At 39.4% G+C, this 16267-nt stretch overlaps 1 protein-coding gene across 1 annotated transcript in view; it reads left to right on the plus strand.

Moving 5' to 3' along the window:
• Positions 1–15924, plus strand: part of LOC309660907 (uncharacterized protein) — a 404218-nt gene extending 388294 nt beyond the window's left edge. The window contains exon 5 of the mRNA XM_082462031.1: positions 317–15924. Within this exon, the coding sequence (XP_082318157.1) occupies positions 317–337 (21 nt within the window). The 3' untranslated portion in view covers positions 338–15924. The remainder of the gene's footprint in view (positions 1–316) is intronic.
• The last annotated feature ends 343 nt before the right edge of the window (positions 15925–16267 follow it).

Raw genomic sequence — 16267 nt, forward strand, 5'->3', positions numbered from 1 at the left:
AGAAGAAGGTTAAAAAGTGAGACTAGATCAGAAAAAGAATAATAATGGAAGAGGAAAATAAAACCACTGTGGAAATGAAATTCATATTTGAAATAATGACTGCAACACCAACAAAATTAAACATGACTCAAGACATGGCCAGGAATAGGAGGATAATCATGAACAAGTCACACGTAGAAAATAGGAAAAATAATGTAAAATTTATATCTCTTGGAATATAAAATAAAATTTGAAGCATGTTTCACATTGACAATGTCTTTCAATTAAAGAATAATTCCGAATGACCTATTAAGTTTTACTATGATTGCATCTTCAGGGTCAAGGACAAAACCCATGAAGATGGATGGAATTTTCATGAAGGAAATGGACGTTTATCCTGGGACATTGTATATCCTGAATCAAGAAATCAAAACTAGAGAAGTTGACCTTAGAATAGCATGAGAAAGTATTATTTCCTTTACGCTCCTTTATGCTCTGTGACCTTGTAGAATGTGACCTAGTCAGAATCGAATTTCCATTAGAACCAACATGCTAGAGGATGCTTTTGCCTGGGAAAGATAAGACAGCAGTGGATTGCCAGGATTGTGTAGAGTCAGCCTTTAAGGACCAGTAACAGCAACCTGCAGTTTTAAATCATTTTCTATATTTCCTTTCTTTATCTATCTCTTATTTCCAATCTCAACTTTCATTGACTTATTGTAAAGTCATCTCTGGAGTTTCACAGTAGGAACTTAAGAGAAAAGAGAACTGTTCACTTAAAGGAACAGTACCATAACTGTTATGGACTAAACTGTACCCCACCCACTAAATTCATATATTGAAGTAATAACTCCCAGGACTTTAGAATGTGACTATATCTGGAGATCAGGCCTTTAAAGAGGTAATTAAGTTAAAATGAGGCCAAATGTGTGGACCCTAATCCAATATGCCTGGTGTTCTTCTAAGAAGAGGAGATTAGGACACAGACAAGCACAGAGGGAAGACCATGCCATGTGAGGACACAAGGAGAGGATGGCCATCTATAAGGAGAGAGACCTCAGAAAAAAACCAACCCTGATAATAATTTGATCTTAGACATCTAGCTTCCAGAACTGTGAGCAAAAAAAATTTCTGTTGCATAAGCCACCCAATCTGTGGTTTTTATTATGGCAGCCCTAGCAAACTAATGCAATAACCAAAAAATAGCTTCAGCAGTCATAGTAATGGTTCTAGCAGAAACATTTACAGAGCATTTACTACATCCTAAATAATGTCCTAAACACTTACATCTATTAATTCACTTAGTCTTTACTTCAACCCTAAGAGTATTAAACGAGTAAACATTTGCAAAATGCTTGGAAAAGTACCTGCATAAAATGAGTGCTTAGAAAATGTTACCTATTGATATTTTCTGTATTTTAGAGGTGAGGAGGCAAAGGCCCAGGGAGATTACATAAGTTCTGTACATTTTTGTAAATGCAGATGTTAGTACTCTTAACCACTCTCCCAGGGCCAGGTTGGGATAAAGCCCTGACCACCAGGGCAGGACTGCTGTGTTCAGCAGGACAGAAGTCCCCATGATGGACATCAGTAGTGACACTGCAGGGTGAGAAGATGATGCTGGTACCTTTACAGAAAACTGTGAGGGGTCATCCTGTGTTAGGGGAGGATTTAGAAGGATGCTAAAGTATGCACATTAAACACATCTGTACAAACCCACACCACTTCCCAGCTGAGCCCAAAGTTTTGAGTAACCTACTTACCTTCTTTAATGTCTCAATAAACAGTTGGGTCATTTTTTTCCACATTAAATTAATAGCAGCATTGACCCAGAATCCATGATCTAGTAACACTTTTTAGAGGTTATTCTTCACCCTTTTAGAAGTTAGAAGCTATCCTTCCAGGGAGAGAAGTAGATGAAGGATTTCAAACTGCCAGTGTGTGTGTGTGTGTGTGTGTGTGTGTGTGTGTGTGTATGTTAATTTCAATCAAGAGCATGACCATCCCCTGAAGTCAAGGGTCTTCCAGCCTTGCTTTCAGTGGAACTAACTTCTTTGGCTTTCCTGAGCTTCCCAGGCTATTAACTTTAGGAAATTTCATATCATCTGACATTTCTTTCACTATCTCAGAAATATGTGTTACACAGAAGAGACCAGCTCATCTCTTCTCTCTCATACTGGGATACTCATAATACAGGAACATACAGGAACAGAGAAAGGTTCAGTTAACAGAGACAACACATGACTAACCTGTCAAGGCCAACACCACATTCAACCCATTCCTTTTAGGATTGAGTGTAGTATTCTAATCTCACACACTCTGAAAGTAGAAGCCTGAGTGTGTTTGGGGGGATGCTTCCTAATTCCAGGAGCATCTTCATTGCCGCTGTGAGGCACCACATGTTCCTAGCAGATGCCACCATCATTAATCTGTCAACACTTGCCAACTTATTCTTTATACATTCAGCACTCCTAGCTGGAAGACAATATGGTTTCTCGTGTGTCTACTTTTTTGCTGCCTGATGCAACTGCCATTTTGAATTTTTCCTTGAACTACCAATTTGTAGTTCCTCCTCCCCTCACTGCTTGGGTAGTTAGTTACCTATATCTCAACAGCAGGGCTGCCTGTTGGGTAGGAGAGATGGTGTGGAGTGGGACAGAGTTTATTCTAGTATCTTCAGGAATAAACATGGATCTGTGTGTGTGTATAAGCATGTGTACGTGTGTGGAGGAGAATAGCCTGGACAAAGACACAGAAATGAAGCATGTTGCCTGGTCCCTTAACAGACAGAGGATATGCAGAAAAAATCTGAAGGGGCCGTTTAGACCTTATGATTCTCAGAGATAAGCTGTGTCACCCCAGAGCCCAGGTAACAAAGACTGACAAAATATGAAGGAAGGACCTTCTTTGCCACATAGGGGTCATGAGAGGATGCAATGTCATTTGGCTCCTCAACAGCTTTGCAGCTTTGAGTCCAAGTATCCTAGGAAGGCATAAGTTTTCCAATGAGGTGGCAGCGGTGAGGATACAAGTGACTTGGGGAGAACCCGGCATGAGAGCTGCAAAGGAGGAACATGAGCATGTTTGCTCTTGAGTGTATGTAAGGCTCCTGGCTACTCAAAGAACGATCTAGTTTTGATTGAGTGCAGAGGGCTGGGACAGAGGAAAGGATTACTTTCTATAGTCAGACTATAGTATCAACATGCAGGTATTAGTGATTATGCAATCTCATCTATACCGCATTGACTGGGAGACCGCTGAGTATCCAGGTTGCACATAATGACTTGTGCTGTCTTTGTTGACAGTAGGTTTTTGTTTGTATGTTTGTTTTATTTTTGGTGTGTGTATGTGTACATTTTGCATGCACAGAATAGAACAATTATGGCCTCAAGTCCAGACTTAAGTTCATGGCAATTTATTTACCTACCCACCAAAACTGCCCATCCCACCAGTGAAAAGACTGAGTGGTTATTTCATACATTTTTGTATGTGTTCTGAAAATAGCTTTGAGCATTTAAAACATGCACCACTTGGACTAGAGGCATTTCTGAAATAATGGGTCCTTTATTGTTTTAGTCTCCTAGTTAGAAGGAGGATTGGTAAAGAGATTTTTTAAAAATCAGTAAGATTTACTTATTGTTTTATACATGCCAAAAACTTAGAAACGTACTTGACATGTAATGACTCATTTAAAACCCACCATAAACCAGTAAGAAGATCATTGTGATTGTAATTCCTATCTTACAAATGAGGAAACAAAAACAGAGAAGCTACAAAGCTAGTGGAGCTCAAATTTGAACCAAAGCCATGTTGCTATAAAATCTTTGTTCTCAACTACTAGCTAGTGCTTCTCTTCCTTTTTCTTGGCATGCACATAAAATAGGATAAACATTTGGAAGGTGCACAAAGGAAAATGAAGGAGTTTGCTTGTGGATGGAGGCAATTATCCTGGGACTTGTCCAGTGGCCTTGATGTTTGGAATATTCAGTGTTTCTGCTTACCTCTAACCCATTTTGGGTGCAAGGATTGGAAAATTGCACAAACCTTTACTACTCCTCTGAGAAGAATATCACACATCACTTCCCTTGAGTCTACACCTAGCATCCTGCTCATCCACTATTCCTGGTGCTTCTGCATGCAAAGATTCTTAGCAGAATGCTGTAGCAGATGTTTAAACAGCTGAACGCAGCAACTCCAAAATGTTAAGTTATATACTAAGAACACGATGATTGCAAAGCCCAGAGGTATCATGGTGGACCACACAAGATTCATTCTTCTCTCTCCCTGCTGTGTAGCCACAGTATGTAGTATTAGGAATTGACTCTAGACCTGAGGAAGCAGCGGAGGGTGTTTCTGATTAGCCCAAGCTATTCTGTTCATCACGTCATTCTTATTTATTATTGATTGGCAAAGGGACATGTGGCCAAACTTTCACCAATGAGTCGTCAGGAGGAGTTGCCAGAAGATTTTAACACTTTGCTTTTCTTATAAGAGAGAACAATGGAATAAGTGTTTCTCTGTGTCCTGCTAGGTGAAAATAAAGACAATGCAAATAGCTCGATTGCTCCTGCAGCCAGGTCATGGTCATGAGGGAACCATCCTGTCTCCAAGCTGACACTGTGGATGGCAGAGTGGAGATACCTATAGAACCAGGGCCACCCATGTCTTTTGTGATCTACTGAACTAACCTAGCTCAAAGCCGTCTTACCTCTGCATTTAAAGTTGTTTGACATAATATGTACACTTGTTGTTAAATAAGTCCAATTTTCTGTTTCTTGAAACCAAAAGCCTCTGGGCTCTTCAGTTCTGCCTCTGGAAGCCCCTGTTAACCTCTCTCCAAGTCTCCTGTAGACACTGAAGGAGGGGTTCTTCACCTTTTTATGTCATGGCTCCCTTTTGAACTATGGTTTATTTTCAGGACTCTTTCCAAGAATAATATTTTTTACTGCATGAAATATAATACAAAGAATTACAAATGAAATCAATTATTGGATTCCAGTTATCAAAACACACACAAAAAATGAAACTGTGACATAGTAATACATGTCTTTATTAATATATTAAATAACACAATCTAGTAGTAGATTTAATAATTCCTGTAATAAAACAGTAGTGGTATTTTAAAATTTTAATTTTGAAACAACTATAATGTGATGAAAAGATCTGTGATTTCGTTGGTGACCAAGACACAGCTTCTCATATTCTATTGTGGTTTGTGCCCTTTGGAGTTTCTTGGACCTCAGGTTAAGGCCCCTGAGTTAAGGGAAAGATAGAGATGTTTAAGTCCATGGGCTCCCAAGGCTGTTGGAGCCAATCTCTGCTTCACAAATTCTTGGCCTTGAATCCTCCTCCAAGGCTACTCCAGAGACTCTTCTTATCTCATCTGCTTTATTTTTTTTTTTTGCCCTGAATCTTCCTGCAGATGGACATTCTCTCCCTTATCCCTGAGGCCTGCTGTGATTCCTTACTGTTTTCCCTTGAATTCCCAGAAAGAAATCACACACACACACACACACACACACAGAGACACACACACACATACACACACATTCTCCATCTTCCAGTGTTGCCAAGCTCTCTTTTTGTCCCAGCCTCTGTCTGGGCCACTAAGCTTGTACCTGGTGAAGTGATTATTTAGGCACTTGAGCTGGAAGCCTTGGAGCCCTGTTTCTGTTTGTTTGAAAACACTTTGAGGAGGGAGGATATACATTTCTCCACTTTGGAGTTTCCTCCTTTAATATTCAGATCAAAGACTGAGACATAAGTATCAGTTGTGCTTCACTAAAAATCATGTGTTATGTGTTCACCCACTTCCCTCCTCTGACTTCACTCTCCCTTATCCTCTTTTAGCTGATTTCCAGGCTATTCAACTTGAAAACCAAGCCAGATCAAACCAAAACATGCAGAGATTATGCAAGGAAATACACAACACTGTTAACAGGATGAGATGTGTAGAGTGGAATAAAGGGTGGCTTTTGTTTCCTTCTGAACATTTTCTTGTGTTTTTAAATGCAATACTGCAAGGATGCATTGCTTTTATAACATGAATAATAAAATATTTTTAAAACAACATATATAAGATACCAAAAATATGTAACTCAGACAGGAGGGGGTCGGCTATACCTACAACCCAGGAAAATTCCCTCAGCACTATTACTTCCCTTTTTGGGTATCTTCACGTGGATAATGAGCAGCCATGTAGGGGCCCTCATAATTTATAAAATATGATCACAACCCTTGCCTCGTTTGGCCTTCAACAATTCAATAAGATTGATGACTGGCAGTTTTATTTCATTCCCCATTTACAGAAGAGAAACTGAGACTCAGGGTGGTTTAAATGACTTAATTGTTGTTGAAGATCAAAATCTGGAGTGGAGAGGGCAAAACAGAGTGTTACAGGAATGTCCATGAAGCACAAGATGGAGCACTGCAGGTGGGGAGGGAAGGAAACTTCCCCTTCCTCTTGGATACCTCTGATGCACTGGCTGCTCCCACAGACTGTTCCCAAAACTGCCCCATGCAGATATGCTGTCATCCCATTTTCTATTTTTTTTCCTTTTTTTCACACTATTATATATAAAATAGATAACTAATAAGAACCTACTATATAGCACAGGGAATTCTACTCAATATTCTATAATGACCTATATGGGAATAGAATCTAAAAGAGTTATCTATATATGTATATATATATAACTGATTCATTTTACTGTACACCTGAAACTAACACAACGTTGTAAAGCAATTATACTCCAATAAAGATGTTTAAAAAATAAATAAATAAAAATTAATTGATACATATTTTTGCTGTTCCCTGACATATAACATTGTGCAAATGTAAGGTGTACAACACATTGATTTGACACATTTATGTAGTGTGATATGATTGCTATTGCAGCAATAGTTAGCACCTCTATCACACCACATAATTATCATTTCTTAGGGGCCAGCAGTGGAGGAATAGATGTTGTTCAAGGCTATTCTCCCATTTTGAGATGAAGAATTGGAAGCTCAGAGAGTTGAAATCACTTGCTCATACCCAGAAGCTAGAGCTGGGATTCAAATACGAGTATGCCTGTCTAAACCATTTCACCAACTGCCTTCCTGAGAAAGTGTTCACAGAGTAAGACCAGGATGTGTTGCAACCCTGTGTTTCCTCAGACTTCCCTGCTGGGCTATGGGAGACTCAGAATAGTGGATGTAGTCTCATTAGTTTCAGGCCCTCAGTGCCAGTAAAGTGACTGATTCAGAGCAGGAATTTAACTTGTGAAAGAGCCAAAAGAAAAAGGATTTCCTGATTTGGAGAGGCTGGAGAGCCAGCAGCTGAATCCTTTGGGCCCACAGCATGACGGAAGACATAGGGTGGGTTATTCATGCTCCACTTTCTTGCATTTGCTGTAATGTGAGCTGCAGCACTGCCACTTTTAATCAGGCATTTGTTGTCCAGTAAACCCAGGTCCAAGACACCAGATGCAGCATTTGAGGGGATTGGCAGGGCGGAAGGGAGTCTGGTATAGGGAATTCCTGTAATGAATTCCACCACTGCCTCCCCCCATCACCACCAGCCCCAGGCAGGGTGCAGGAGCTGGGGGACTGCCTTAGCAAAACCAAAAGGTTAAAATCCGTGTTGCGGCAATGGGCTTTGTGCTAGTCTATGGATTACGCTGTTCATTGACCTTTATGGGACAGAGCATTCTTCACAGCTGTCATTGTGTCAGCGCACAAGCCCAGAAACATCATTAGGGGAAGTGTCTTGGTTGGGAGTCTGGGCCAAACCTGGGGAAGGGGTCTGTACTGAGGAAGTATGACCAAAAATTCAATAAATGGAGCCACAGCCAAACATGGATGCTGATCCAGACAGAGAGATGAGGCCAGGATGCGGGGATGCTCACCTTTCTTCTGGCCCTGACTGCTTTGCATTTCAATAATCCATTTCCATGTCTGTCACCCTCACTGTTCTGCAAATTCCTCCAGGTCAGGAGTCTGTCATATTCCCCTATCCCCCAGCATATTGCCTGGCACATGGTAGCATTTCTGTAAACTTTTGCATAAGTGAAAGGAATCAGTTGATCAAAAAATCAGCTCACCAGTCTTCATTCAAGATCTCCCTAAAGCAGAGTCTGAGACAATGATTTGGATGCAAGTTGTTGATTTAGGACATGTATTATCTCAGTTGTCCAGAGAAACAGAACTAATAGGAGATTAGATGGATAGATAGACAGATAGATAGATAGATCGATAAACAGATAGATAGATATTTACCGTAAGGGAATCCGGCTTGGCTTATGTGATTATGGAAGCTGAAAAATCCAAGATCTGCAGTCAGCAAGCTGGAGAACAAGGACAGCTGATGGTATAAGTTCCAGTTTGATTCCAAGTCCAAAGGTGGGAGAGCACCAATGTACCTGCTTGAAGACAATCAGGCAGAGAGAGATTTTTTTTCTTACTCAGCATTTCTTTTTACTCAAGGCTTCAGCAGATTGAGTAAGGCCCACCCACATCAGGACACCAATCAGCTTCACTCAATCTACTGATTCAAATGTTAATCACATTCAGAAACCCTCACAGACACATCCAGAAATAATGTTAACCAAATATCTGGGTACCCTGTGTCCCAGTCAAGTTGACACATAAAATTAACCATCACAGCGGGGATACTATGAAGCAAAGATGGGGAAGAGGAAGTAAGATAGTGAAAGAACAGTCAATAAAGTCTGGGGTGTTGAGCTAGACACTGAGGTGAGTAGCTGGGGCTGAACCCTGTAGAAGCCATCTGAGGACTCTTGTAGAATGTGCCTCAGAATTGTTCCTCTGAAGCATAGGAAGCTGGGGCATTTATACCTCTACTTCTGTCCACTACAGCTGTGGGAAGTGACTACTCCTGTATTCCCAGGCTGCATCTGTTCCTGGGATAAGAAGCCCTACAGACCTGAGAGGTAACTTAGAAGAAAAAAAAAAAAAAAAAAGCAGGGTGCAGCTGGCACACTTGAGATGCCCACCAGAGCTTTGCTTAAATTATGTGAGCCAAGAGAATGGTTTGAGGGTTGAGCGGGGAGCACAGAATATGTCTGCAGCACTTCTCATCTAATCTTCACAGTGTCCTGGACTTTGGACCATTACAGTTCATACAAGGCTTCAAAACTTGTAAAGCACTCTTTCATTCATTACCCCACTTGCTCTCCTCAGCAACCCTAGGCATTGGGAAAGGACAGTATCTCTTTCTGACTCCTAGAGAAGAAGTAAACCTCAGAGGGGCTGAGTGCTTGCCCAAGGCCCTTCAGGTGACTGAAGAACTGAGCTAGAACTCCAGTCTCTGGGCTCTCCATTCAGTTCTCCTTTAGCTTCACCAGCGTTGGAATCTTTCTGTCTATTCTCCTCTACCTTAGGATTCTTAGAATGAGAAAAATGAACCACTAAAGGAAACATAGAATTAAAATAGACCCAGATTAGATTTTCAGGAAATCAGCTAGGGTTTGTACATGTCAGAGGTGAGAGGCAGGTGGGCAAGGAAGAGCCCTGGACTGGGAATCTAAACAGCTAGACCACTAACCAGCCACACAAACTATTTTTCCATTCTAAGCATTTCATTTTATCCTTCGGTCAAATGAGAACATCTCAATAAATAAGCAGTATTTTGTTTGTTTATCTCTTATTTTTGTCTTTTTTTTAAAATGATGGTGTCAACTGGGTAGCAAAACTATCAATTATTATAGAGGCACTAGTCTGTTGAAAGAAGGTTGGCTTTGAAGTCAGGGAGACCTGGCACCATCTTGGTTTCACTAGAGTAGTGTGATCTTGGGCAAGTGACCTGACTTTTCAGAGATTTGATTTACTTATATCTTAAGTGAGCCTAATATTCATCCTGCAGCATGAGTGAGAGATTAGAGAAAATATATGTGCAGTTACTATATCATTGCCTTACACATAGAACACACTAAAGATAACTGCTGTTGTTATAGTCAGTCATATTTTTATTAGAATTGTGTCCAATAAGCTAACTTTCTTAACTTTATTTTGACAAGCTTGCTCACTAACCAATAGATTAACTCACTTGACATGTCTTTGTAGTATAAGAGTAAAATTTATCACTCTATCGTCTCTGTTAAAAGCATTAAGAAGTTGTAAATATTCCTTTCTTTTTTTACTATTTTCCACAGATAGATCCAGAAGTCTATACTTGGCATTATAACTAATAAAGACATGAGTGCCAACATCTTTTATACACTACACACTCAAAAAAGAAAATATTAGCTTGGATGATTGATAATTACCCTTTCATTCTATTTAATTTAGTATTAATTTTTTCTAAATACATGAATATAAAACATAATTAATAACTCTAGTAAGAGTCCAAGTTGTTTTAAATCAGTTATCACCTTGAAATACCCGGTAAAATAAGCACGCCATCTGGACCAGAGGCCATTTAGAGGTCACATCAAGTTCACTTAGGGTTATAGGAATGGGTGTTTACACCTATACCTCCATCTTATGATGTATAGATTAGTGGCTGAGAGCTAGAGCCACAGGTTAGAAGATTTTTTTTAAAATGCAGAATTAGAGAGTATTGGATACAGCCCCCTTTTTTGCTTGTGATTTAGGATCTTAATTTCTCCTGCTATAAGAGGGAGACAAATTCATGAGGGGAAGACATGGCAATCTGCGCAAAAGCCCGTTGAGTTCTTTACAAGCCCTTATCTTTCCCAAAGGATCCCTAGGGCACTTAGAGGATTATCTTCTAATCTTGGGCTACTGTGTACAGGAAATTCTTGTTTAGTCTTGTATTCTCTAGGAGTCATCAACAATTCTGTTTGCTTGAATTTAATTAGTTGGTTGGTTAAAATAATATACTCTCCATCCATTTTCAATATACATCCATAAGGGATGACTCAGCTCCCAGCAGAATAACGTGAATAATTTTCAAAGGTTTTGAGCTTCATCAAAGTCCTGAAAGCCTCACAACCTACACTGCTAAGAGTAATGACTGCTGCAGAAAACAAAGAGAACAGAGAAATGAACAAACAGGAGAAGAGTAGGCAGGAAAGTGTGTTAGAACACGGCAGGTCTGAGAGGTCATCAAGTCGGAGACCTTGCCTTAACGCATCTTTGTACTGTGGAACCAGCCCAAGTGATTTTAAAAAATTACTAAGGCTCTAAAACACTTGAACATTTCTATCTACAAATGAACAAAGCGAAGGCAGTACTGGCTTTAGAGTCGAATACTTGAGAACTTGAATGTCACTTCTATGACAGGCTAGCTGAATGAGCTTGAGCAAATCTAATCAGTTCTCTAGACCTTAGTTTCTTCATCTGTAGATGGTGAGTTAGAGAGAAAAATGAAGATCTACTCTGAATAGAATGTTGCCAGCTACTTGATTATTGCTTGAAGAACTGGAATATATCCTTATAGTCTCTTTAATTTTTTCCCCAGTCTGTACATTTCCTAAGAGCTACGTTCTCCATCTGATGTCTCCATGTTGTGTAACTTACAGGAAAAGAACAGCTGTCAACCACACGTCAATTGGTGAATGAAAGCTTTGGCTCTAGTGTCTAGCAGACCTGGGTTGGGTTGCTCCATGAGACACTAATCTCATGACCTTGAGCAAATATTACCTCTCTAAGCCCCAGCCCCAACACCCATAAGAAGGATATAATAATAATTCAAATGGTTTTATGAGCATTAAATGAGAAACCACATCCCAAGCACTTAGCACAAGTACTCAGTGTACATTAGCTATTATGAACATGCATAATTTTAGACTAGGTAAACTGAGAACTCCAGGAAACCACACACTTATATTTATGCAAAAGTAAATATTTATAAGGATGCAACATCAATGATTTAGTTTATTAATCAAACACAGGTGAAAATTAAAAATATTGAACTTAGCAAAGCCCAAAGATAGAAAGATGTTCACTACAAATGATACTTAGGGAAGTAGTATAACTATCACTTCAGGGAAAATTAAGGTTTGGGGAAGCTACTGCAATAGCTTCCTTACAGTGTTCCCCGTGTTCAGTATTATACCCTCCAATCCATGTTCCACAGAGCACATAAAATAGTCTTCCTAGAATTCAAATTGATCAACTTACTCTCCGACTTAAATCCTTCAGAGAATTCCCTTGTCTTATGATGAAGTCCAAATTCTCTGACATGACTAATAAGATATCCTCAGTCTGCCTAGCTCTGTAAGCTTTCCTCTTTCTACTCTTCAACTCCTATTCTAAGTCTTGGTTATACTTACCCTCTTTTCAGAACGTGGGACAGAAAACACTCCCTCTTGCTTATGGTCTTTGCACCTGCTCTTTCTTCTACCTGGAAGAATCTGTCTTCTCCTTGACTGTCCCCAATGCCAACCTCCCCTCCCTCTTTTGTGTATCTAACTCTAATTATCCTTCAAGTCTTAGTTCAAATAGTTTGGTCCCCCTCTTCAGAACTTTGTGTTTCCTCATCTTAATAGTCAATAGCACTTTTGTTATTAAAATTATCCCTAATTACCCAAATTTAATTTGTTCCTGAAATTGTTTTGGATGATATATTTTGGGACAACCTGAGCCCACATTTTATTTCCTTTAAATTAAGAGAAGACTCGTGTCTTCCCAGCTCATGGCAGATGCTGTTGGCATCTAGACCATCACTTATCATCACAGGTGTAGTAAAGATTAATACTATATGAATCAGATACAAACTACATTTTCCTCCTTTATCACAACCAATGCATACTATAATGAAAACAAACCATAAACTAGGTTAAAATGTATCATGAATGAAAGTGGAGCTTAGAAAAGTAAGATCAATAAAAAACACAATTAAAAAATTGTTACCTATCCATTGAAGAGCTGTCTGAGTGAAGTTTGGTAATGAGAAATGGTAGATGGAGGCAGTAGTCACTGTGGCTGCTAGATGATGGTAAAAACGAGGGGAGGAAGCTGGTGAAAGAATGAGTAAAACAGTAAGTGCATCAGATTTGCTCATATCCAAATTTGAGGAGCTGACAAAGTTTTTTTTCTTAGAGTTTGTGATTCAAGAAATAGATGCCTGTAGATCAACGTCCAAAGTCATAGACCAAGCAATGAGAATGATAAGGAAAACTAAATATAATCTTCTATTTTTTTCTTTGCTTACAGTTGTACAGCTAACAATAACAAGATATTGAACTTATAATTGCATTTTTAATATGGTACCTCTGCCTATGTCACAGTGATACTTATTTACAACAATCATTTTGTCTGAATGATCCATAATTTCTTTTAAAGCTTTGGCATTGAGTATTTCATTGTGCTTTTTCCTCTTCTAGCTTCTTAGAAAATACTTTCACTTAATAATATTGGGAAGATTGTAGCAATAATACATGAGCACTGAATTATATCCTTATAAGAGAACACTTGAGGTATAACTGCAGTGTGATCCACATTCTATTGCCAGGATTTCCATATAACTTAAATGTTTTCACTAGCAAAAACATACAGGTTTTGCTTGTTGTTTTATATCAAATGGTAAAATTCACATAAAATGTCTTCAAGTTGTCATGGCAAATATTTGGATAGTGAGAGTATGAGAATTTAGTTAGGGATGGCTCTACATTTCATGATCTGTTTAATTACCTGCATAGTCCATCAGGTTCTAAGGTGTTCTTTATGAAATCTATGACTTTGTCTCCATTGTGGTGCCATATTTTTTACTAACAACTCTGAACCACTTGTGGCCATTTCTACACTCTCTCTTGTACCATCAAGGCTAGAAGACTGGAAGCCACTCTTCCCAGGCTCTCTTGCCATCACGGTTCTCTTTTGGTACTGCGAGGGGTAAGGCAAGGACATATTATTAGAAGATAGAAGGGAGGCACAGGGTGTTCTGTTTAGGGAAGAACAGTGACCGCAGACTTGTGCATGCCAGTTTCTGTAGCAACAGTAGTGGTTGTGTGGGGGTAGCACCAGAAAATCGCCAGCATCTGCAGCAGGTGTGCAACTCTGTGGCCTCTTGCAACAGCAGAAGCAAATTAGGGGCAGCACCCTGGGCAGTGATAGCAGCTTCCTGCAGTTCTAGAGTTTTGGGCAAGAATACCACACCTCCCTTTTTTTAATCTTTCAGACTTTCCAACAATATTGTTATCTAACTCTTGGTATTAAATTCCTCTTGCTTGGAATACCTACAGTCATTTCCATTTTCCTAGCCAAAGCCTGACTCATACAATCATTCAATGCAAGGTCCCTGAGAACTTGGACACAAAATGATGCTCAATTAGTTATTTAAAAAATCAATATAGGAGGGCTTCCCTGGTGGCGCAGTGGTTGAGAGTCTGCCCGCTAATGCAGGGGACACGGGTTCGAGCCCTGGTCTGGGAGGATCCCACATGCCGCGGAGCGGCTGGGCCCGTGGGCCACAGCTACTGAGCCTGCGCGTCTGGAGCCTGTGCTCCGCAACGAGAGAGGCCGCGATAGTGAAGAGGCCCGCGCGCCGCGATGGAAGAGTGGTCCCTGCTTGCCGCAACTAGAGAAAGCCCTCACACAAAAACGAGGACTCAACACAGCCAAAAATAAATATAAAAAATAAATAAATAAATAAAATATTAAAAAAAAAAAACCAATATAGGAAAGAAGAAATGCTCCACAGTTAGTGAGTGATCTAGCTAAGACTTCAACTGAAGTCTTGTACAATTCCATGCTTCCACATTGATTTTCAAGATGAATGAGTGTTTGAAGAAGGAGGCCAACAGAAAGTTTCACACCCAGAAATGGGGTTAGCTCTACAGATTTACATTTACATATTGAATTGAATTGTAGACCTGTTCATGCAAATGTTAATCTATTTTACTGAAGTATATTTTCTTTAGTTCTACTAACTATCTAACCATCTAATTGCAGAAAATTGTGAACTCATGTATTTTATATATAATTTGACAAACCTTCAAAATAGTAGTCCTCTTTCAGGTTGGGTGATATGTATTTTGGTTAAATAGCAATGGGGTAACCTCATCCCAAGTGAGGTCAGAAAGTAGAGTGGAGTATAGAGATGAAGATTTGGGGGAAGAAATGTATTTAATTTAACCAACTTAAATTGTTCGTGGTACAGGAATAGGATGTAAACACACACATATGTACATACTGGGTTGGCCAAAAAGTTCTTTTGGGTTGGAACTTTTAGCCAACCCAATATATAAAACTATATTCAATTCCATGTCATTTTATACTATTTATGTTTATTTTTTATTTTTATTGGAGTGTAGTTGCTTTACGATATTGTGTTAGTTTCTGCTGTACAGAAAAGTGAATCAGTTATACATATACATATATCCTCTTTTTTTCAGATTTCCTTCCCATTTAGGTCACTACAGAGCATTGAGTAGAGTTCCCTGTGCTATACAGTAGGTTCTCATTAGTTATCTATTTTATACATAGTAGTGTATATATGTCAATCCCAATCTCCCAATTCATCCTGCCCCCTCTTCCCCCCTTGGTATCCAGAAGTTTGTTCTCTACATCTGTGTCTTTATTTCTTCTTTGCAAATAAGTTCATCTGTACCATTTTTCTAGATTCCAATTATAAGCGATATTATATGATATATGTTTTTCTCTTTCTGAGTTACTTCACTCTGTATGACAGTCTCTAGGTCCATCTATGTTGCTGCAAATGGCACTATTTCATTCTTTTTTATGGCTGAGTAATATTCCATTGCATATATGTACCACATCTTCTTTATCCATTCCTCTGTCGATAGACATTTAAGTTGCTTCCATGTCCTGGCTATTTGTAAATAGTGCTGCAATGAACCTTGGAGTGCATGCATATTTTTGAATTATGATTTTCTCCAGATATATGCCCAGGAGTGGGATTGCTGGGTCATATGGTAGTTTTATTTTTAGTTTTTTGAATTAACACAGATTTATTGGGAAATCCATATTGATGGTAATATACTAGGACTAGATTGAGAGGAAGAATGCTTCTTATGCTTTGAGGAGAGTTTTCAGGAGGGAAAACAGAGAGCCAGAAGCAGTGTCCCCATGAGAGCATTTAGAGGTATCAGATGGATTATAGGCTGCGAGAGTGATTGGAGGAGTCCATTCCCCAGCCTGAACCTTCAACTCAATTGAGCCCAACAAATGCACACATTATGAGCCCAGTGACTGATACAGGCAATACCTGGGTGCCTCAAAGATGTTTGATGTAATCATGCTAATTCACTCCTTGTAGTCTCTGTATGCACTTATTTGGGGTCATTTCATCCCCAGCTTCTGTTTCAAATCTTTCTTGTATTTACATATCTCTTTTTCAGCCTTTGGTCTTGGGATT

This window comes from Balaenoptera physalus (assembly GCF_965194825.1).
Source record: "Balaenoptera physalus genome assembly, chromosome: 5".
NCBI lineage: Eukaryota > Metazoa > Chordata > Mammalia > Artiodactyla > Balaenopteridae > Balaenoptera > Balaenoptera physalus.